At 45.6% G+C, this 23,292-nt stretch overlaps 1 protein-coding gene across 1 annotated transcript; it reads right to left on the minus strand.

Moving 5' to 3' along the window:
• Nucleotides 1-1,636: 1,636 nt before the first annotated feature.
• Nucleotides 1,637-21,304, minus strand: fgfr4 (fibroblast growth factor receptor 4). The gene is made up of 16 exons (XM_021623634.2): nt 20,520-21,304; nt 17,808-18,018; nt 12,703-13,038; nt 12,433-12,486; nt 11,636-11,899; nt 11,203-11,459; nt 10,747-10,870; nt 9,260-9,589; nt 8,321-8,660; nt 8,037-8,158; nt 6,859-6,969; nt 6,499-6,689; nt 5,393-5,515; nt 4,418-4,626; nt 4,075-4,180; nt 1,637-3,724 (listed from the first exon to the last, which is right to left on the minus strand). Exons 2-16 carry the CDS (start codon nt 17,899-17,901, stop codon nt 3,548-3,550), a joined length of 2,838 nt encoding a protein of 945 aa, XP_021479309.1. The 5' UTR covers nt 17,902-18,018; nt 20,520-21,304; the 3' UTR covers nt 1,637-3,547.
• Between the last annotated feature and the right edge of the window lie 1,988 nt (nt 21,305-23,292).

Consider the following 23,292-nt stretch of genomic DNA (forward strand, 5'->3'; position numbering starts at 1 on the left):
TTTAGGCAGCCTTTTCCCACTGGGTTTTTATGGGATCTTGTTTTTGTATTGTTGCCTTTGAGCAGCACAAAGCTGCACGTTCGTTGCTTTGCTCTTTATCGTTTTTGTGCCAGTTCTCATAATAAAAGATGATGAACCCAAACCACGCTGCATTTTGGTCCGATTCTTACAACAACGTTCGTGACAGTAGCGCACCAAACAATACGTGCACAAGCACTTACAAATAAACAATCCCACACAAACACATGGGGGGAACAGAGGGTTAAAAACACAACAAACGATTGAGGGAATTGAAACGAGGTGTGAGAAACAAGACAAAACACATGGAAAATGAAAAGAGGATCGATGATGGCTAGAAGACTGGCGACGCCGAGCGCCACCCGACCAAGGCCGCTGTGGAATGGGTAAGGGGTGTAGCTTCCCTCTGGGCAGGTATCTAGGAGTCTTACACTGGGCGCACACCGAGCAGGAGGAAACATAAACCCTCACGTCCTTGGCCAAGGTATGCCACCAGTACTTCCCAACCAAACAGTGCACCACCCGACCGATCCCAGGATGACCAGAGGAGGGTGACGTGTGGGCCCAATAGATCAAGCGGTCACGGACAGCAGACGGAATGTACAGATGCCCAGTGGGACACTGGAGGGGAGCGGGCTCTGCACGTAACACTTGCTCTCAATATCCGCATCCAGCTCCCACACTACCGGCACCACCAGGCAGGATGCCGGGAGTATGGGAGTGGGATCCATGGGCCGCTCCTCTGCATCATACAGTCGTGACAGTGAGTCTGCTTTCACGTTTTGGGAACCTGGTCTGTAGGAAAGGGAAAAAACTAAACGGGTGAAAAACATGGCCCACCTTGCCTGGCGAGGGTTCAGTCCTCGCTGCCCGGATGTACTCCAGATTGCGGTGGTCAGTCCAGATGAGAAAAGGGTGTTTAGACCCCTCAAGCCAATGTCTCCACGACTTCAGAGCCTTGACAACAGCCAACAGCTCCCGGTCCCGACATCGTATTTTCACTCCGCCGGGCTGAGCTTCTTCGAGAAGAAGGCACAGGGGCAGAGCTTCGGTGGCGTAACCGAGCGCTGGGAGAGCACGGCTCCTATCCCAGCCTCGGATGCATCCACCTCCAAAGAGGGTTCCGGATGGGCCAGCACGGGAGCCGAGGTAACAGAGCCCTCAGGTGATCCTATCAACTAAAATGGCCAATTTCGGTGCAATTAATTAGCTTAATTTCAGATCAAATTAAATTTCAACAAAATAATGTTTCAGTTATGCTAATGTTATCTGGTCTAACTACACAAACAATTTCAGAACAATCTGAGATTGTGGGTGTTGAAATCCTTTTTCTTGTGCTGTTTGAGGTGGATTGACTCACATGAGAGATAAGCCAGCCAGCCGTGTGCTGGGGCTGAGAATGCTACTTAAAAGGAACTGGGTCTCTGTGATCACTAGTGCACTCTACCCCCTACCCCTTAACCCCTAACCCTCATCTTTTTCTCTTGTCTCCCTCTCTCATTTTCTCTCTTTCCCTTTCTCTGTCTTCAGCTGCTGTCTTTCTTTCTCTTTCTGTGCCTCCTGTCTCTTCATTTCTCTAGCTTTCTAAAAGAATGACAATTGGCAAAGGACAAAGTGGATCTTTTAAATTATACTTTATTTCATACAAAAACAAAACAATAAACAAATAAATTACATATTTCTAAAATAATGATCTTGATGAATTTTTATTAAAGAACATTGTGATTGTTACAATTGTATTGGGCGTACATAAATGGAATGTCATGCAGTTGACCCTGACGTTCTGTAGTACGGGAATCAAAACAACAACACTGAGGATCATTGTGATACAACTCTCGATGTTGAAGGGCTAAGTTCAATTCATATAGGCTGTTCTGTAGCTCATGGTTTGGTTTTCAGTTGGAGGTCATGCTGCTTTCGAGTAGAAAAAAACGATTTTTGAGCTAAATTGCTAAATGTTTCGTTTTCCAAAAAATGATGACCCACCAAATAAATGTACACAAAAAGGTAGCCAGTCCCACTGCCCTGGTACCTGAATTGCTTGTTATTGTATGTGCATTATGCTTTGCTTTCAACCCACAACACCACCATTTTTATACAAATGCTTGTGAGTATTCTGAATGAAAAACAGTCGGGGCAGTTCGATTCTGAAGCGTTGTTGAAACAACAACATTGGAGGCTTATCTATATGATTCGAGGTGAACCATTTGCATTCCCTGGAGGACATTTAGAGTATTCTCCCCAATTGTAACAAAGCATAAGAATTAGCATATGTATATTAAAAGATGGTAGCAGAATAAAGATTGGTATCACTGGGAGCCAAGCATTATCATAATAAGGGAGTCTTCATTTGCACACAGGCCCAGGCTGAGGTGCTGACGGGCTGAAGCTACCGGATCCCCCCACCATCCCTGTCCCCACAGTCACACCCATCAGGACTGCCAAAGACCCTATTGTCCAGGCCCAGCCTCAGCCTCAGCCTGTACCTCTACAAACACACTGGGCCTGGTTAAAGGGGAAACAAAAGAGGAGGATTCAAAATCAATCACACTGGGCTTTTCACATTCAGACCTTCAGGTCCAGGCCTTTTCTTTTCTTTTCATACAGCATTGACAGTGGAAGCTGGGCTGCTCCCCCTGTCCCCCCACAGTGTCCTGTGTTTAATTGTATTCTTCTCTTTCAGGGCCCAAACCCCCAGACCATACTGTTCTTATAGTTAGTTTATGTTTGCAACAATTGAAAGCATAAGGGATTGGGGGTTCTGAGGGCTTTGGCGATTGGCCTGGATGCAATACAAAGGCCAGAGCAGCGTACAAACAGAGGACTGAAGGGATTTTGATGAAATGGAAGGTGAATTGCGAGGACATTTTGGCCGTTAAAACGCTTGAATACATTATTTCTTTCTTCACCTCAGTTGAACACCTTCATTTTTGTATCATTTAGAATAATTTATAAAAGGTAATTGTATTTTTTATGATATGTACATAAAACATTTTTCTATTTTAATATATTCACAGGAAGAAAAAAAATCAGGCACTTTGCTGCCTCTACAGCAACTTTTTAACACAAGAGATCCTGAGATTTAAGACAATTTTAAATAGCAAAATGTAAAATAATCTTATATATAGAGAGATTTATATTTAACAATCAGCTTCTCTGTTTTTTTCCCATATCAAAATAAATATTTTATGTTAAAACTTCTTTTTCTGTTTTAAAAGCTCAGTTTGGATACTGTTCAGATGCTAGCTCAGATGAGTTTGAGTACAAGATGACCATTGTCCATCCTCTCTGTAGAGACCCAAACAAAAGAGAGTCCTTTTACTGTAAAAACCCAAACCTGATAAGAGGCAGCCATTTTAGATGACCAGGGTTCTGTAGTGCCAAGTGCCAAGGTTTGAGATACTGTTGTTGGGCACAGTGCCAGAGCAGACAGTCCAAGTACCACTTTTCATGCAACATGATCGTTTCCCAAAGTAAACCTCTCCATGTAATGCCCTTTGAGACAGAGGACTCGCATTGGAGCCGCTGTCTACCGCAGTGCCGGTTTCAGGTCAATCCGAGAATTCACGTCGTGGTAACCCAACAGACAGGGGTCGGTGGACAGGGCATCGTGGGTAAAGACAGAGTCATTGTCCGAGGAGCAAGAGCTGGAAGTGTCCTCGCACGATGGGGAGTACTGTTCGAAAGGTGTTGACAGGTCCAGGTACTAAGAAAAAGAAGCAGGAGAGAAACTGTTCAGTTTGGTAATGCTTTGCATTTGTGTAATTTATTACATTGTATTTTTAAGCTAGACGTTTGTGTTGTGTGATGCATAGTGAGGTTGACATTTTATCTGAGACTGTGTGCTGTGTACAAACTACAGGGTGTCTTAAAGTAATAAGCTAAACTATAGCTGGAACAGTATGTTGGAACATGACATCTGGCGAGCAGATTGTGTATGTGTGTGTGTGTGTGTGTGTGTGTGTGTGTGTGTGTGTGTGTGTGTGTGTGTGTGTGTGTGTGTGTGTGTGTGTATGCGCTCGTGTGTGTGTGTGAGCAGGGGTCCCAGACACCCACCTCGTCAGAGATAGACAGCAGCACTCTGTCCAGCTCCTCCACCAGCTGTTTGAAGGTGGGTCGTTGTGTGGGCACGGCATGCCAGCACTCCCTCATCTTCATGTAGCTGTACACAGAGACAGAGAGGGCTAGTTAGTACCAGGGTATTTACACACATCCACAGCATTTTCACATTTACAAACATGCAAATGTAGCACAGGAGAGGGACAAAAAAAAAGCTTCTGAAACACACTGTAATAAATGTCAATGTCCAACTTAAATGTTGTGAGCTTAGGTGAGAAGGCTGTGGCGTTGCTTGTGGTGTTTGATCAGTTTAGGTGTGTACTTGCGTGTGTCTACTCACAGCTCGTGTGTGCAGTTGGAGGGTTTGTCCATGCGGTGGCCTTCTTTCAGCAGCTTGAAGAGCTCCTCCACAGGGATACCGGGGTAGGGCGAGCCCCCCAAGGTAAAGATCTCCCACATCAGTACCCCAAACGACCACACGTCACTCTGGTGTGTGTAGACTCGGTCGAACAAGGCCTCTGGTGCCATCCACTTCACTGGCAGACGTCCCTGCAAAACAGAACAACAACGTTAGTGAGCGGTGGACAGTCAGTGAGTCAGTCGGTTTCCACGATGCCAGAGCCCTTCATCCAGTCGTCTATACATCATTCCCCGACTCATTCCCCGACTCCCTTCCTCGTCAGCTTTTTCAAATGATCTCCCATTAAGCTGGCTGCCAATCAGTGGGCACACATCAAACATCTGTCTATAGCCCTTTTCTGCTGTCAATGACCAAAAACACCCTCTTTGGCCTCATGGGTGGAATGTTATTCATATTTTTCAAAACCCTGAAGGAAATCCGGTGTTTCTTTGTCAACCGTTTTGTTATATTTCAGTCTTCTGTGATGTATGTAAAGAGTAATATATTGGGATGCTAACTCAAAATGTAATACATTTCAACTCTATATCTGACATGGTACAGGTGTCTTCTTTTTTTGAGCCCATAACCATGTGTGTGAGGTGTATACTTTTGCTTCAAAGCAGATTTGTTTAAGACTGTCGAGAATCACTCTGTGTGACGCTGATTTAGCCCACTGCAGTAAAAGGTTAAGAGCATTAAAGCTGAAACAGGCACAAGCCGACTGGGGGACACTAGACAGAGAGCAGACAGTCTGCTGTGTCTCCATGTACCAACAGGGGCTGTTCTGAAAGCTGGCCAACAAGATGACACACAACAGCACAGCCCTGGAACGGGCACTGGAACGGGCACTGGATTTAGGAGAGGAACAAGGTGCCACAGAGCCAGTCAGGGGTATAGCAGGATAGGATAACTCACGTTGGTGGTTTTCTTGTAGTAGTCAATCTGGTGCACTCCTCTAGCAAGGCCAAAGTCTGCGATTTTCATGACGTTGTCTTCCGTAACGAGGACGTTTCTGGCAGCAAGGTCTCTATGGATGCACTGTAGAGACAGAGAGAGGAGAAACCAGGGTTAAGTCAGGGAACACAAAGATATACGCAGTTTTGAGTTTTATGTTAAATGTTTATGAAATGTTACTCTACAATTTAGAATATTGTAATTACATGACCATGTCTACATTGTGGTTTTCTGTTTTTGCAGTCATGTAAAACCAGATAGTATTGACATAGAAATGATTCGCTGTGAGTTTCTAAAATGAAAAGACCTGGTCTTAAGTCAACACGCAGCGTCCAATTTTAACCAAACGCACCAAATTAAATCAACTTTATATAGATCTCGAGGTTTTGTTGAAAAACAACCACTGTTTGCTGGACTTGAATGGATGTCATTAAGTTTATTTTGGTTTTAATTTCAAATAGACGTGGTATTTGGGGATTCGTGGAAATGAGAAAGCCCTGGTTTTCCGGGGGCTCCATAATGGTGGGGTGGTTTCAGACTACTGCATTCTTAGCAAGCCACAGAGACAGAAACCCGATGCCGGGGCACAGACGCAGCTCTGCGCCTGTTTGCTAACAGATTTATGGCTGTGCTAAAAAAGACAAAGCCCACTGCGGCAGGCAGGCAGGACAGAGGGATGGGGGGCTGGAGGGGTAAACAGGGCTCAACCACCACTCCACTGTGGAATTCCAGGATGGTGTGTCATACAAAGGGATGTGTTGATAAGAGAGACCAGGCTAGTGAATGAGGAATGGTGTGTTGGGGGGTAGGTGGGAAGGAAGGAAGGAAGGAAGGAAGGAAGGAAGGAAGGAAGGAAGGAAGGAAGGAAGGAAGGAAGGAAGGAAGGAAGGAAGGAAGGAAGGAAGGAAGGAAGGAAGGAAGGGGGTTATCACTTGCTCTTGCTTGTTGTCTAAACCCCTTCAGGCCAAAGTCATTCTATAGAAGGCCACATACAGATTGTAAACCTAATAATCCATATTGAGATGGACATATAAGCTAACCAAACCCCTTTAAGACATAGCACTCACCCTTTTGGATGCCAGGTACTCCATGCCACGTGCCACCTGGTAGGCACAGGACAGCAGGTCTTTGAAGGTGAGCTGCTCCTCGGGCACTTTGGTCACATCAAAGGTGTAGTCCATGCCAGGTGGCCGGCGGGCCCGCAGGTACTCCCTGAGGCTACCTTTAGACGCATACTCTACCAGCACGTACAGAGGACCTGATAGGGGAGGGGAGAAAGTTACTGATCAACTCCATCCTCCCTATGGACACCTGGAGGCATGGGACCACCATTAATGACAAGGTCACTGAGCAGGGCTAGAGTCGAATGAGTGAGGAGCAACAGGTAGCTTTTGACCTTTGGTTGTGAACTTGTGTCTTGAACTCACCATCTTCTGTGCACACCCCCAGGAGGTTAATGATGTTCTTGTGCTTGTCCATCACCTTCATCAGCTCCATCTCAGATATGAGGTCTGACAGGTCTTTGTCTGTGGCATCATCTGGGGAATGAGACGGACACACATTTGAAGTCTTAGGAACATATACTATATATACAAAATGATGTGGACACCCCCTCAAATGAGTGGATTTGGCTATTTCAGCCACACCTGTTGCTGACAGGTGTATAAAATCGAGCACAGAGGCATGCAATCTCCATAGACAAAGGAGCGAAAATTGCTCAGCTGCAAAGTGGTAAGCCACACAAGCTCACAGAATGAGACCGCCAAAGTGCTCATTACCAAGTTCCAAACAGCCTCTGGAAACAATGTCAGCACAAGATTCATGAAATGGGTTTCCATGGCCGAGCAGCCACACACAAGCCTAAGATCACCATGCGCAATGCCAAGCATTGGCCGGAGTGGTGTAAAGGTTGTCGCCATTGGACTGGAGCAGTGGAAATGCGTTCTCTGGAGTGATGAATCACGCTTCACCATCTGGCAGTCCGATGGACGAATCTGGGTTTTGCGGATGCCAGGAGAACACTACCTGCCCCAATGCATAGTGCTAACTGTAAAGTTTGGTGGAGGAGGAATAATGGTATGGGACTGTTTTTCGTGGTTTGGGCTCGGCCCCGTAGTTCCAGTGAAGGTAAATCTTAACGCTACAGCATACAATGACATTCTAGACGATTATGTACTTCCAACTTTGAGGCAACAGTTTGGGGAAGGCCCTTTCCTGTTTCAGCATGACAATGCCCCCGTGCACAAAGCGAGGTCCATACAAAAATGGTTTGTCGAGATTGGTGTGGAATAACTTGACTGGCCTGCACAGAGCCCTGACCTCAACCCCATCATACACCTTTGGGGTGAATTGGAACGCTAACTGAGAGCTAGGACTACATCAGTGGCCGACCTCTCTAATGCTTGTGGCTGAGCAAGCAATGTTCCAACATCTAGTGGAAAGCCTTCCCAGAAGAGGGGGACCAACTCCATATTAATGCCCATCGTTTTAGAATCATATGTTCGACGAGCATACTTTTGGTCATGTTGTGGATCTGGAAATAGAGTCAACAATAAATACTAGTCATTGTCCAGTCTTTCCTAAGAAGATGGTTCCTAGTTCGTACCTTTCAGCATTTTGACAGCCACAGTGGAGATGTTCTCCTGATGGTCCTTGTTGAGCCCATAGGCCTCAGCTCTGACCACTTGGCCGAAACAACCCTCACCCAGTGGCTTCCCTAACGTCAGACTGGAGAAAGAAAGGACAATGATGGTCAGTACAGGGAAGATACATGGAACTCAACAGAAACCAAAACACATATTCAAGATGGAGGAACTTAATGACTGACTCAAAACCAGTAAGTACCTAAACCAAAACCCCTAACAAACCAGAAAGTCAAACAGGACTTACTTCTCCCTGGGAAACTCCCAGTCGGGGTCGTAGGGCAGTTCAAACTCCATGACTCCGGCCAGCATAGGGGAGCAGCTGGAAGACAGGCGGGCCACTCTCATCAGAGACGCACTGGACTTTCCTGATGAGTTAGACTCCACAGAGTACTGTCTGCGGAGGGGGAACTTGGAGAGTTTCTGGACAGGGAGGACATCGAAGGGTTCTCTGCTGGGGTTTACCTGCATGCGACACAGCACCACGATAACGATGGCCATAACCAGAGCCAGGAAGCCAGACGCGTAGATGATGATGTCAGTGTACTTGGTCTCCATTAGGTCCACCTCGTCAGCCACGTCCTCCTCTATGAGAAGAAGACAATGAAAAGGAAATAAAAGGATGGGTTTGAGACTGACTCAAGTGACCATTTCTTCTGAACTCGATACAAAAAGACTAGGGCTGTCAAACAATGTATTATTTTTTTAGTTAATTGCAGTATTGGCTGTGATTAATCACGATTAATCGTAAATTCAGAATTTTCTCTAATTGAGCTGTAATTTAAGATATTTGTTCAAAAAGCATTACAAGATTATTGACATCTTGATTTTGTCCAAAGTAACGGGTAGCAAAATCTGGTCAATAAAGCACACTTTTTAAAATCTCAACGTCAACTTGTTTTGACATCAAATAGTTGTTTTTAGCTGTATATATTATGTATTTACTATGTTTTCAGTGTATTTTGAACGCTTTCCGACAATGCAATTAATCACAATAAAAAAAAATGTGCGCTAAAATTACAAAAAGTTAACTTGAGTTAACTGATTAACTCTGACAGCCCTAAAAATACCTTTGGTAAGTTGACTATACTTGGCCCAAAGCACAAGTGACAATTTATTCTGAATTCTTCTAAACTCCTTACTTTGACCATATGTTGCCATACTGTAGTTTGAAGGATAAATATACCCAAGAGGACGGTGAGCCAGGCAGACTGGTGGGAGAAGCCAATGGAGTTTCCAGCCAGACAGGTGTACTCTCCAGCATCCTCCATGGTCACCTTAGTCAGGTAGAGAACTTCCACCTCCGACATGTTGAGGCTGCCTGTCTTCAGTATCTGAACGTAGGGAGTCCCATCGGGGCCGTAGCGGCTGCCGTTCCTCTCAATGTGTTTCAGCCACTGGATGTGGGGCTGGGCATCGCTGTAGACCTTACAGAAGAACTGGACATCAGTGCCCACCACCGCTGTAGTGTTGGCTGGCAGACCAGCCTGCAGGATAGGCCTGTGTGGGGAGCGCTCTGAAAACAGACAGAGAGGGGGGGAGAAATAGAGAGAGTGTTAGACTCCAGAGGGCCATGAGGATTCCCCTTGCCCGAGGGAAGAGTTCGAAGTTCAGCCGTGGGGGACAGCGAGAGAGAGATTCCTCTGTTCAACGGAGCACATCGCTGTCTCTAAGCTACAAGAAGTACTCTGGAATGCCTGGAATAACCTAACCATTGAAGTAAATACTCATCTAAAATAACAGTATAATTTAGATTCAGATGAAACAAGGTTATCTCCAGATCGGTCTTATGTGTTTCGCAGGCATGGAGAGAAAGGCCAGTGGTAACGACCAGTGTTCATTTGACTGACCGCAGCACAGCAGTGCCAAAAGGGAAGGGACAGATAAGCAGGCATTGTTTCTCACAACCAACACCAGCCAGACGCAGTCAGTCTCACTAATTGGTTTCATTAGCAACTTTATTTTCTAGCCAGGCCAGCTTGGAAGTCGCTGCGTTGCTTCCCTCTCTCCGTTCTGTGTGTGCAAGCTCTTTTCCCCCTTGCATGCTTCTGGAGACAGCAGTTGACCCCACACTGGACTGCCGAGCCGCAGAAACTGGCCAGTCACAGGTCAGGGGGAAAATTGGTTCGGGAGCCTGGCCGTCCGCTCTCTCTCTCTCCTCTCTCCACCGGCTGTCCTCCCTCTGTCTGAGGTGAGCTGTGGAGCCTCTGTGTTTCTCTGTCTAGTGAGACGCCACTGAGGTAGAGTGGGGAGAGCAACGGGACGGGACGGTAATCAGGCCTGACATGCTAAGTATCATGGGCCGGCAGTGGCTCCGCGGGGAGACGGCCTGTGTCTACATGTCTAGAGTCGGGTGGTGGTGTGCGTAGGACAGGGGAAACAATACCTTACAGTACTGCACACACCCTGGAGCTTTGACTAGATGTACAGACTTTATAATGAGTTCATGCCAACTTTACTTCCAGTCATTATGGAGAGAGACGGAAAGGGCTGGTGTTACAAGTTTGACGGAATGTGGTTGAATTAGAGAATGGTGGAGGGAATTACTTTTTCTCATTACCCATACTATCCCTCCCAGCTTTGGGAGTTGAATGTCAGATGAGCAAACAGCAGACTGTGTTGGGTAGGTAAAGTGAGGTTTTTGTTGCGAGGTGGATGAGTGAGTGTTCTTACCCAGCACGTCCAGAAGGTAGCTGTGTGTGATGGAGCCGTATTTGTTCTCCACCAGACAGGTGTAGTTCCCACGGTCTGAAGGCACCACACTCTCCATCACCAGGCTCCAGTGCTGGTGTCTCAACTATAAACGGACAAAACAGACACGTTAGAAATGGGTTGTCTGTACGTTGTGTGTTGGATCATTCCTACGGATACAAGTTATACTGGCTTGTGCTTTGGAAGTGCTTGTCTTTCTCTATGGTAATGTGTCTTTGATGGATCACAGTGTGTCACTTCCCTATTGAGACCAGGGTTGAGAACAAAGTATGTGGCAGTTATATGCCAGTAAACAAAATAGCAACCACTGTTTTTCTCCCCCTCTCTCCTCTTTCTCTCCCTTTCTTCCCCTCCCTCCTCATCCCCACCCTACCCACTCTCCTACTGTCTTCGCTCCCAGGATGGTCACTGTCTCACCTTGATGCCTCCGATGCGGTGCTCTCCCCTGAACTCACGTCCGTTCCTCAGCCAGCGGATGGAGGGCAGAGGGCTGCCCATGGCCGGGCAGCGGAACTTGACCGTGTTCCCTGCCGGCACTGCGTACAGCTTCTTCTCCATGCGCTGGGTGTGGGTCCAGTAGGGACCTCTTGTGAAGTAGACCTGATCATTCTCAATCTCAGCCGACGTGTCTTCTAGACCGTTGTCCTCATCATCATCACCTGAGCCCAGTAAGTCTGAGAAGCATCAAGATATGGAAAGAGTTAATAACTTGTTTTTATAACTGATCATTCAGGAGGCCATAGAGACCAAGACAATAGAGATGCATACATATAACCTAGAACTTCATTGGACATATCACCCGGTACCTCTAAGGCTGAGACTTCTTCTGTCTTCTAAATCTAGATCTCACCTAATACAGTGATGGTGAAGTTCCTCAGGGGCTCCTTGGTCCCGCGGAGGACACATACGTACACCCCAGAATCCTCGTACGTCACGTCCGTGATCTCCATAACGCCCCCGCGGATCTGGATGCGGGCGGTGTGCATCACCCGGGTCCCCTCCCTGTACCAGTACACCCCCCCCGGCCGATTGGTGTCACAGCGCAGCTTGAGGACATCACCCGGTTCCAGGAGCAGGTGCTCAGTGGTGTCCTCACTAAGGTCCTCCAGGACATCTGCAGGGATAACAAAGAGACAAAAACAAACGTGTGAGTACTCGGGACACGGACACACACACACACACACCAAACGGTGGCCACATCTTGTTCTCAAGAGAGTGGCCATCCCTTCAACTATGAACTTTCAACTCTCGCCCCCATTATCCCCTGACCCGCCAGACACACACACAAAAAAGAGGTTGTCATGGCAACTGGGAGGCCTCTCTCCACCTCTCTCTGCTCCTTGTTTTGTTTAGCATGGATCACTGTGGGAGTGAGAGCAAGCTAGCTACAAGAACAAAGAAAAGAGAAAAGAGAAAAAGAATGTAGCTAATGAACATGTTGTAGCGTGACAGCGGATTGGCCTTCAGAAACAAATCGATGGGGTGGCAATGGTTCAGTGGCGGTCTGAGAGGCAGGCTCGAAGAGAGAGCCCCATTCCAGCCCACCAAACAGCCTCTCAGTAACACAGATGGCCCCTGTCATCCTCACTCATACTCCTCTCTGTTCTCTTTACTCCACTGGGATAGAGGCAGTTCAATGGCAAGTACCTGCTGGGACTTCAATGGGCGTACTCTGGTCCAGGTAACGGGAGATCAGGGTCCCTACAGGGACAAGGTATGAGATTAATATACGTTGACTTCCAGCTAGTTACTGTTGTTAGTAATCAATTACTATCAAGACATAATTGACAAAAAAAACACACGGCTGTAGCGCATGGGAAGCTATAGAGATCCTATGAAATGTTATATTCTAATTCCTAATTCTATGTGGGAAGCATCCAATAGCCTGATGAACAAAGTCTAGCAAGAAATGTTTACCTGGTAGAACCTGTAGCCAGGCAGACTGCATGGACTGTAGCTGTAGTCCAGCGTGTGTAGTGGCCTCAGCCATACAGATGTACTCTCCAGCATCCTCCAGCGACACGTTGCTCAGAGACAGAATGTTCACATTGGAGATGTTGCTCTGTAGGGCCTCCAGAGTTCTGAGATGTGGCTGGCCCTCGGCTCCCAGGCGCTCTTCGTCTCTTTTTAGCCACTGGACCTTGGTGATGGCTGGCCTGTGGACCTTACACAGCAGCTTCACCTGTCCCCCCACAACCGCCGTAGCGTTCTCAGGGTAACCAGGCAAGATGAGTGGCCGAGACACTGTCAAATCTGTACCGAGAGAAGAAGAGAGGAGAAAGGGATTGTAAAAAAGAAAATGTAGAAAATGTCAACTCCAGCCTCAGTTTACATCTAAACACGTCGGTAAAAGTATGTGTTTCTCGCATTTCTCAGCGTGCCTGTGTTTGAATGTAGACTGGTTGGTTGGTGGGTGATAAGAGTGCACTGATAAACTGGGGGCTAACGTGTCACAATAAGGGCTCCACTGGGCTCAGCCATATGCAGGGTGCCCGCTCAGTCACACCAATTTTCTGCTTCCTGTAGCCACCTCAGTAAGTAAAAGGCAATCCCTGCTTGATGAGCTGCTCGCTCTAACTGCTTCATGCGAGGCAGGCAGAGTAGGAATACACAGGTGAGAGCTAGGATCAAACTCAAATTAGCTAAACATTTTATTACAGCTGTATTACACTGCAATAAGTACCTTATATGCTCCCTGTCCAATGAAAAGCTCCCATTCATTTGACTATGTGATTGACCCATCTAGCCAATAGCTTACCATCCCATCCCACATTGTGACTTTACTTTGCAGTGCAGTGCAAAAAGCTGTGGCAACTTTAAAAGTGCTGCTTTCTGTTAAGCTTGGAAAGGCAACATTCCTCACCAAGCAAACAGAACCATGCTAATGAACTTGTGAGGACTCTGAGCTGCCCGTGGCCTTCATTTGAACTCACAGCTGAGTGTGAATATTCACCCCGTGTGAAAGGGGCAAACACAACAAAAAGCAGAACACAAAACATTTCACTGGTGTGACTCGACCGGCAGGGGAGCGTTTGACCATCAGATGCACTCTTCTCTTTCATGACTAGAGTTCCTTTAGGGGTGAATCCATGGTACGCTACGGTTTGTTTCTGTTCTGGGTGACACATTTTGCAACGTAAGTCTTCTACATCAGTATCCATTTACCACAAAGGATATGCTAAGAACAAACTGCCATAACGCAATATTGTCAATAATATACTGACTGTGTAGAAGAGTGAGCGATACTATTGTAGTCACATGGCTTACAACACATTAGGATAGCCCAGTGGTTAAAGAGCCAATGCAGCCATTTTTTAAATATCAATATCAAATCATTTCTGGGTAACAGTTAAGTACCTTACTGTGATTGTTTTCAATTAAAATGGTCAAAAAGAAACAAAAATTGCTTCTTAGCTAAGGCAAATTTCTCAAGCAAGAATTTTTATTGGAGTGTCTGGGAGTGGTTTTAAGAAAACTTAAAACTAGCTGTTATTGGCAGAGAGGATTGGAACTCTCTTTCTTATTGGTCTATTAGCTAATTTACCGCATGTTGATGTCACCAGACAGGCCAAAACTTCATCCCACCAAAACAGGCTGAAATTGCAAGCAATCTTTTCAAACAGCTCTTACACTAAAAGGCCATTATTATCATTTTCACAATTTGACAGTATTATTCCTACCACATAGTGGAAATATATATAAAACATTGACTACTTAAAATGCAAAGCATCCTCGATGCCAATTCATTTGATCTACTGTATGTCATATCTGGAGGGGATGAATTCCTCACTAAATCACTGTCAGCTTGAGTGTGAGCAGCGCTGTTCTGCGTTAGCACACTGACGCCTGTGCTCCAGACCTATGTGTGTGGCATACATTTCACTCCTCTGAGAAAAAAATATCACCAACTTCATCCTGCAGCCAGAGTTCATAATGGCTACCTCTGTTCTCTCACTCTCTCGCTCTCTCTTTTTTATTTTCCTGGTTGGTAACTGGAACGTTCCTGGGTGGTGTTGCCATGCTGAATTATTACCAATGAGTCTAATGTCTTCTGGCAGGGACTTAGTGCTGCATTGTGGGCCCCGAGGCGGGGACCTGGGACCTTCACCACTTCTCCACTGCGGGAGTCAGCTTGTCCACGGAGTCATGGGTAGACCCTCTTAAGAAACAGGCACATTGAAAAACTACCTGGGTTCACCTTGCTAATGAGGCTGATTTTCAACTGTAACACCAGTGTTACACTAGTGAGTACACCCCTAGGTAAATTGTGTTTCCATAGCTAGGGATGATAGTGAGGACTTGTGAAGAGCAGAATCAACAACCTTTGCATAATCAAAACAGTTGCTTTGTGAGAAAGTGTTCAAGTTCACAGTTAGCCATTGTTATGTAAATTAAGGCTGAAAAGTACCAGTGGTCTGGCTTTGGCCCCAAGTGAGAGCAGGCCCTTTGATCAGATGGGGTAAATCCTGTATAAATCCTTGGAATTTATGGTGGAGATTGCGCTTCTAAACAGCTAGGATGTGTACTCAGAGTATGCGTGGACCAACTGGCAAGTGTCTTCACTGACATTTTCAATCTCTCCCTGACCAAGTCTTTAATACCTACATGTTTCAAGCTGATCACCCTAATCCCTGTGCCCAGGAACGCTAGAGTAACCAACCTAAATGACTACCACCCATAGCACTCACATCTGTAGCCATGAAGTGCTTTGAAACGCTGGTCATGGCTCACATCAACACCATCATTCTGGAAACCCTAGACCCACTCCAATTCGAATACCGCCCCACCAGATCCACAGATGCTGCTCAGTGTTCAACACCATAGTGCCCACAAAGCTCATCACTAAGCTTAGGACCCTGGGACTAAACACCTCCCTCTGCAACTGGATCCTGGATTTCCTGATGGGACGCCCCCCAGGTGATAAGGCTAGGCAAAAACACATCTGCCACGCTGATCCTCAACACGTGGGCCCCTCAGGGGTGGGTGCTTTGTCCCCTCCTGTACTCCCTGTTCACCCACGACTGCGTGGCCAAGCACGACTCCAACACCATCAATTAGTTTGCTGACGACACAACGGTGGTAGGCCTGATCTCCGACAATGATGAGACAGCCTATAGGGAGGAGGTCAGAGACCTGGCAGTGTGGTGCCAGGACAACAGCCTCTCCATCAACATGAGCAAGACAAAGGACCTGATCGTAGACTACATGAAAAGGAGGGCCGAACACACCCCATTCACATCGACAGGGCTGTAGTGGAGCGGGTCGAGAGCTTCAAGTTCCTTGGTGTCCATATCACCAACAAACTATCATGGTCCAAACACACCAAAACAGTCATGAAGAGGGCACGGCAACGCATATTACCCCTCAGGAGACTGAAAAGACTTGGCATGGGTCCCCAGATTCTCAAAACGTTCTACAGCTGCACTGTCTAGAGCATCCTGACCAGTTGCATCACCACCTGGTATGGAAACTGCTCGGCATCTGACCATAAGGAGCTACAGAGGGTAGTGCGTAGTACATTACTGGGGCCAAGTACATTACTGGGGCCAAGCTTCCTGCCATCTAGGACCTCTATACTAAGCGGTGACAGAGGAAGGCCCAAAAAATTGTCAAAGACTCCAGTCACCCAAGTCATAGACTGGTTTTCTCTGCTACTGCACGGCAAGCGGTACCGCAGCACCAAGTCTAGGTCTAAAAGGCTCCTTAACAGTGTCTACCCCCAAACCATAAGACTGCTGAACAATTAATCAAATGGCTAGCCAAAGTATTTGCTATGATCCCACCCACTCATTTGTTTTAAACTGCTGCTACTCACAGTTTATTATATATGCATGGTCACTTTACCTCTACCTACAAGTACTTATTACCTCAATTACCTTGCCTAACTTTTACACCCGCACATTGACTCGGTACAGGTACGCCCTGTATTTAGCCTCGTTATTGTTATTGTATTCTGTTACTTTTTTTTAACTTACGTTTAAAAAATATATTTTCTTAACTTGTACTTTCTTTAAACTGTATTGTTGATTAAGGGCTTGTCAGTAAGCATTTCACAGACACCTGTTGTATTCTGTGCATGTGACAAAGACAAATTGATTTGAATAATGTGTAATAAAAACATGGACTAAAGTGTTTGAAATTATCCCTAGACTAGAGCAGGGCTTCCTCCTTCCCTGATAGTGATCAGTATAGGGTCTTAAAAGAAACCCCAGCTCCTGTAAACCTGGAGGGCTGCAATTTGCCAAGCCTGTAGCCAATCTGCACACATCATAACAATACTTAGAGATGAATGGATGGCTGTGGCAGGTAATAAACAAAGACAGGCGTGTATTTGTAAAACATCAATGGAAGCCCCCCCCCTATCCTCTCCTCCCTCCCTTCCTCCTCCTCTCCTTTCTCCCCTCCACCCTCGGCTCTCTTGGCTGGCGACGGGCCAGACAGATTTACACTTCCGAGCCTCAGGGTCTCGGAGGGATCGAGTAGCACGGTTTACAGCACCAAAAGCACTGGGAGATTTTTTTTTCTCCTCACCCCCGAAAAATGATTACAACCTTCCTCCTTCCTGTCACCTTGAATTTGACTGGATCTTACCTTCCCTGTGGCTCGCTGTTCTGCCTATAGAGAGACCATCCTGATGAATCAAAGGGTTACTGTACTCTGCAGCTACGGGCATTTTTCTCCTTCCTCAATGAGATCTTTCAGTGAATTAAATGGAACCTTGAGGGAAGGGTTCATTTCTTTATTTTTAAAGCTTTTGTTGGTGGTTTATTTTATTACTTGTCTAAGCAGAACTGAGCAACCTCACTTACAATTTGAAGCTGTGTACTATAGAGATACACTTGAGAGATGTATTTTAAGAAACTGCAACGGATAAAGTTGAGAAACCTCCCTCAGGGAGAATTCAATCAGTTATCCATCAGCAAATAATTCTCAAGAGGGTTTGGAATATTCATCAGTATAGGGGAAATTACACACAAGAACATATAAGAACAACAAATCCTAGGCAATATTGAGCAACCTACCTTCTGTTTTTCCGTCTTCTGACCCGATGGCTTTGGCCAGGAGTCCAACAGTCAGACAGTGTATGACGATGCAAGCCGTGTAAACATTCACCATCTTGCAGATGTGTGTGTGTGTGTGTGTGTGTGTGTGTGAAGAATGAAGGGGGCAACCCTGGTCTCACACACCGATTCCGGGCATTGGCAAACTCAACACACACCCCAAAAACTGGACCTGGAAAGACAATACAATAGAGAATCAGTCAGTCATTATGTAAAATTGTAGCATGTGATTCCAGTAAGTAGCACTGAAATTGTTTGTGGTATATAGCCTTGTGAATAGGTAGAGATAGAAAGAGACTCTTTTAGACTGGCGTTGTATTCTTATTAAACAGGTGTCCTGACCATTCAGTCATTAGCCTACAGCACATTGTCCACTGTCCCCTGCGTCATGAATAACTAGAAGCTGTGAATATGTGGCTTTTCTAGCCTGTTGTTTGCGAATGGAAGGTGCACAGCCTGTCTGGATAATGGGCTGTTACTATGAAAACACTTGAGACTTGCCAGGAAGCTATCGGGGAGCAACAATAGCAAATTCACAGGCACACTCAACACAACAGACAGGCCAAAACAGGTTAAAAAAAATAAGACTAGGCTTACGTGTGTCATTTTTCCTTGAGCCCACTAAATAATCTAGTGAGGACATATTCAAATCATTTTAGAGCAGACTGCTCTTATGAGAACAACAAATAATTTGTTATTTGATAGAAAGGGGTTGTTTATTTTTATTATCGCGTGACAGGGGACCACAGTTGGCAACAGGAACAAGACTGAGCTTCGTGATTTGTCCAGATGACGACAACTGAACCGAGTCGGGCCAACTGTGCACAGGCGCCAGTCCTGGAGTGTTCCATGCAGACCATGTGCGTGCAGCCATGGTCAGTGGCGGACTTACCATTAGGCAGGAGAACATCATCAAGGGGCCTCGTGAGTTGGGCATTATTCAAAAAAGGGGAAAAGGGGATACCTAGTCAGCTGAATGCCTTCAACTGAAATGTGTCTTCTGCATTTAACCCAACCCCTCTGAATCAGAGACGGGTGGGGAGTTGCCTTAATCGACATCCACAGTGCCCAGGGAACAGTGGGTTATCTGCCTTGCTCAGGGGCAGAATTACAGATTTTTACCATGTCAGCTCAGGGATTTGATCAAGCAACCTTTTGGTTTCCAGCCCAACACTCTCTCATTTCCATACTGCTCGCGTTCTCTCTCCTCCTCAAAACCCATTGGATGACAAAGCCAGAGGTCCCTCTCCTCTGACCTTCTCCAATGGGTTTTGTGAAGGAGATTAGGAGCGAGGTCGCCAGGAGTGATCTGATGTTGACTGGCCAAAAGGAGTATGGCATGTCATACTCGTTTTGGCCAGACAGAAACAGATACATGGGCTACATGTCGTAAGACACAGGGGTGCTGTTTCGCTCGCTCGGATGCTTTCTCCAGTGAGAGTTTCAGCCACTTGCGAATTGAAGGAAAGTTGGCGGGTGCACAGTGCACTGTTTGGTTGCTGGAATTCGTTTGGCTGAAGGTGCAGCGAAGGTAACCTACTTTTTTAATAGATTTTTTTTTTAAACAATCAAATGAAAACATCACTACTGGTTGTGTTCATGGCACATCAAAATGTAATAGATTTCTACAGTTAAATGTACATGTCTACTATAAAACCCATTGAAAAGCACACACAGGTGGGGTGGGGGGGGCCTCAGACTGATCCCTGCCTTCAAATCACTAAGTCCGCCACTGGCCGTGGTACACACCGTTTAATAGCTATCCCATGAACGAACTCTACTATTTCTCCATTTAGCCTAACTGGAAAAAACACGAATATTATTTGTATATGTTGAGTTATTTATGACGTGTTTAACTTCAGCGAGGTAAATGGTAGGCGTATCTCGATGTGGCCCCATGTAGGCTAATCTTGGCGTGAAATAAACTAGTGAAAGTGGTCCAGTGTTTAGTCTGTGTTTTTGTCAAAAGCACCAAGTGAAAGAAGGATTTACACTATCCGTAAAAAAAAATGGTTGCGTTAATTTATTATCTTTAGACCGTTACGATGTTGTTGTCATAAATCAAACGATGTCTTCTGCTCAGTTACCTTACAACAACCAGCTAGTTCTGTTAAATTTTAACTAGATGATCATCGTGAGAAATTCCCTATAACTTCAACCATTTTCCCATGGCGCGTTACAAGTATTGCCAGCCTATCTTTGTAAAGATAAGCTTTTCCAATATATATATTGTACGGTTGGAAAAGCTTCTCACATTAGCTATTGGACGAAAAACTCAACAACATCACGTCATGTGTGCGCAAAGTCGATCAAATCGATATGACAGTGGAGATTATGTTAAAACTATGCTGCGCAGACACTGCCACATTCAGCAATCCCTCAATGTTCACAAGCTGAAACTGGTGGGGATACATTATTGCAACCGAAGTAGGCTATATAATCATGAATTTCATTCAAACTCATGCATTAGGCTAACATAATCACATTGTCTGAATTAATGTTTGTCGAAAAACCATAACCAGCCGTGGAACTCTTTGCAAGAAGGGTTCTACATAGGCTTCAATGTGTGGAGTTGAAATAAATTAGGAAATAAAGCAATTGACTTGTCGACTGTAACCACTACATAAAGTAACATAAACCTACTAGCTCGCGGATTCAAGGAAATCATCTTACCTTTAATTTCGTTCTTTGCTCGCAATGATCAATCCTTGATAAAGTTCGATTAGGCACCAGAATATCCTAGTTCCATTTGATCGAGGTCAATATTGGAATCCTCATTTGGATTTCTGTCCAATCCTCTTTTTTTTGTCTTTGGTGATTTTCTTCAGTGTGCGCCCGGGTGGAACCCTCGGAGATGCACTTATAAATCCATCAAAACAACCAAAACATGAAGGACAGCAGGTCGGTGGTGAGCAAACTGGGAAGGAGCTAGAGCTGATCCTTCCGACTGGGGCACAGAGTCCACTTCACCCTGAGCAGATTGTGTTCTCACGTCAGAATGAGGCTCGCGCGCCCGTCTCCTTCTTTCCAGGGGCTCACGCGACAGAAAGTGCTAAATCCATAGGGAGAGACTTCGGTCAAACTTGCTGCTTAATTCTCTCTCCTCTTGAGATTAGACTGAACGAGATCTGTATTGGTTGTTGCAAATAGAAACAGACAGATCTCCAATGTAGGAGGCGTAGAGTCCCTTATACCACTCTTCTCAATGTGGATAATTATTCGGCTACAGCCCGGCAACAATGGAACAGATGTTGGTCAATCTTTGCGCACCGTGGTTCGCTCTTCACTCGCGCAGAGTCTGTTCGTGAATGAGTTGGTCCCAACAGAACACAGTACATTTAATAACTAGCTAAATCTCATTTAGGCTAGCTAGCCACTCTGTTAACGTTGTGGGTATAGGCTACTGCTGCGTCTCGTTGCTAACCCGATCCGCTGCACTCTGAGCGCAAGTCACAACAATGGACTAAAACGAGCGAGAAGGGGGAGTAGGGGGTAAGAGTCTGTAACCCCCACCCCCAAATAAAATCCCCTCAGGTTACCCCCTCGGTGACAAACATAAACCAAGATCTCTGCCGCCTCCACACCATTCACACATAAATCCAAGATCTGGATTGTTTCTCTATTAACAGGTCTTCTTGCTCTATTAAATCTTGACACCTATCCCTTTCAGGCAGATTTAGAACTTGACTATTGATAGGAAAAATACATATAGGCTTTTAGACTTAGGTTTAAAAATAAATAATATTTTGATAAATAAGTCAATAACATAACCAGAATATAAGTTAAATGTATATGCCTACAAATTATTTACCCATATTTGGCCAAAGTTAATTCTCCTCATTAATAATTTCATAAAACGTCAAACTCATTATGCAAATTAAGTTGTTTTTGCGACATCGCTTTATGATGTTCCTTCATTTATTACATGTTAAATTGCTACGTAAAAGAATAGGGTATAAAAGGATATGTGCAACGCATGTAATTATAAGGTACTTCCGTGGCCTATTCAATAAGTGAGAATTGCCCCCGTTTATTTGCATAATTGTATTAGAGAGCGAGGCAAAGTAATCTCTTTAGTTGCGGTTAGTCAGAACACAATACGGCTTAATTAATTTATGAATTAAACAAATCACACAATGTAAAACATGTGTAGTGTAGGATTTTATCAGCTAATAAAATGTAGTTTAGTTCGTCATAATCTTTATGCCTACATATGGTTGAGAACGTCGTATTTTGTTATAAATATGAAATTGTATTATGAATTTTTTTCGCATTTTGCAGGTGCAGGAAGAAACTAGAGAGGAGCTAGAGAGCGAGCGAGAGATAATGAATGCCAGTGCAAACTATCGGGAGAGACAGATCTAAGAGGTGAATTTAGTTTGAAATGAACGCCGTTTCTCTCATTCATCACAAGCTGCAGCGTAACACACACAACCCGCGCGCCAGCCTCGGCCCGGCTACTCTCGCGGGCAATAGCTCTAACGTTCTGCCAACAATTTCCTGCTTGAGAGGAGAGGGAACACAGCACATCTTTCGTGTCAGACACAACGGTGTGAGAACGTGGCCCCCATCCAACGCATGCACGTACCCCCCCCCCCCCCCCCCCCCCCACACACACACACACGCGCACGCACACACAAATACAAATCCCTCAAGTTCATGCCATGCCAATAGAGAATGCTAAAGACGGAAACTATCCTGTTTAATCAAAGGCTGTTTTTCACTCCACTGTGTGCTCTGTGTGCGCAGTGAGGCCCATGCAGGCTTCTGCCAAGCTACTGACTGAGGACTGGATAATACAGTCCCCATGCCATTGCCCCTCAATGTGGCACAGTGAGCAACCCCTGCTGCCGGACATCATGCTAGAAAGCATTGCAGAGAGAGAGAGAGAGTTTGCCCCTGGAGGTCCTTAAATAAAGCTGCATGCTACAAACCCCTCTCCCCATTTCACCTCTGTCCCTCCCTTTCTCTCTGCATCTCTTCTCTGTCTTCTGAGTGTTTCTGTCTCCCCGTCACCCTCTCGCTCTCCTCTCCCTCCTGCTCTCTCTTTACACTTCTCTCTTCCTGTCCTCTCTGACCTCCTTCAAAACTGCTGGCATTCCACTCAACAATGAGTCCTTCCCCACAATCAGCCAGAGCTTGGTTCTCCTTAAGCACACCAGCCCAACAATCAGCCCAACTCCCAAATCCCAATGCCACTCTTTTGTGCCGGCCAGCTGAATGTGAATGCCCCATTAAAGCCTATTATCTGCAGCTCCTCTGTTTCCCTCTCTGTTTCTTCCATCCCTCTCTGACTGTCTCTATCTCGTTTTCGCTCCCTCATTCTCGTTTCCTTCCCCTCTCTCCCTCCTCTCTCTCCTAGCAAGCAGGTCTTATCAGGTATATATTTCTCTGCACAAATTTGTGCTAAAAAACTACAACATACATTACAACTGCAACATAAAAC

This window comes from Oncorhynchus mykiss, chromosome 12, assembly GCF_013265735.2.
Source record: "Oncorhynchus mykiss isolate Arlee chromosome 12, USDA_OmykA_1.1, whole genome shotgun sequence".
Taxonomy (NCBI): Eukaryota; Metazoa; Chordata; class Actinopteri; order Salmoniformes; family Salmonidae; genus Oncorhynchus; species Oncorhynchus mykiss.

Excerpts from the sequence above, each read along its gene's own strand:
- fgfr4 (XM_021623634.2), bottom strand. The coding sequence starts at position 17,901 with ATGGTGAATGTTTACACGGCTTGCATCGTCATACACTGTCTGACTGTT. Across the intron at positions 9,590-10,746 it reads CTACCTTCTGGACGTGCTGG|AGCGCTCCCCACACAGGCCT; the intron begins GTAAGAACACTC and ends GTCTGTTTTCAG. Across the intron at positions 4,181-4,417 it reads TCCAACTGCACACACGAGCT|CTACATGAAGATGAGGGAGT; the intron begins GTGAGTAGACAC and ends CTCTGTGTACAG.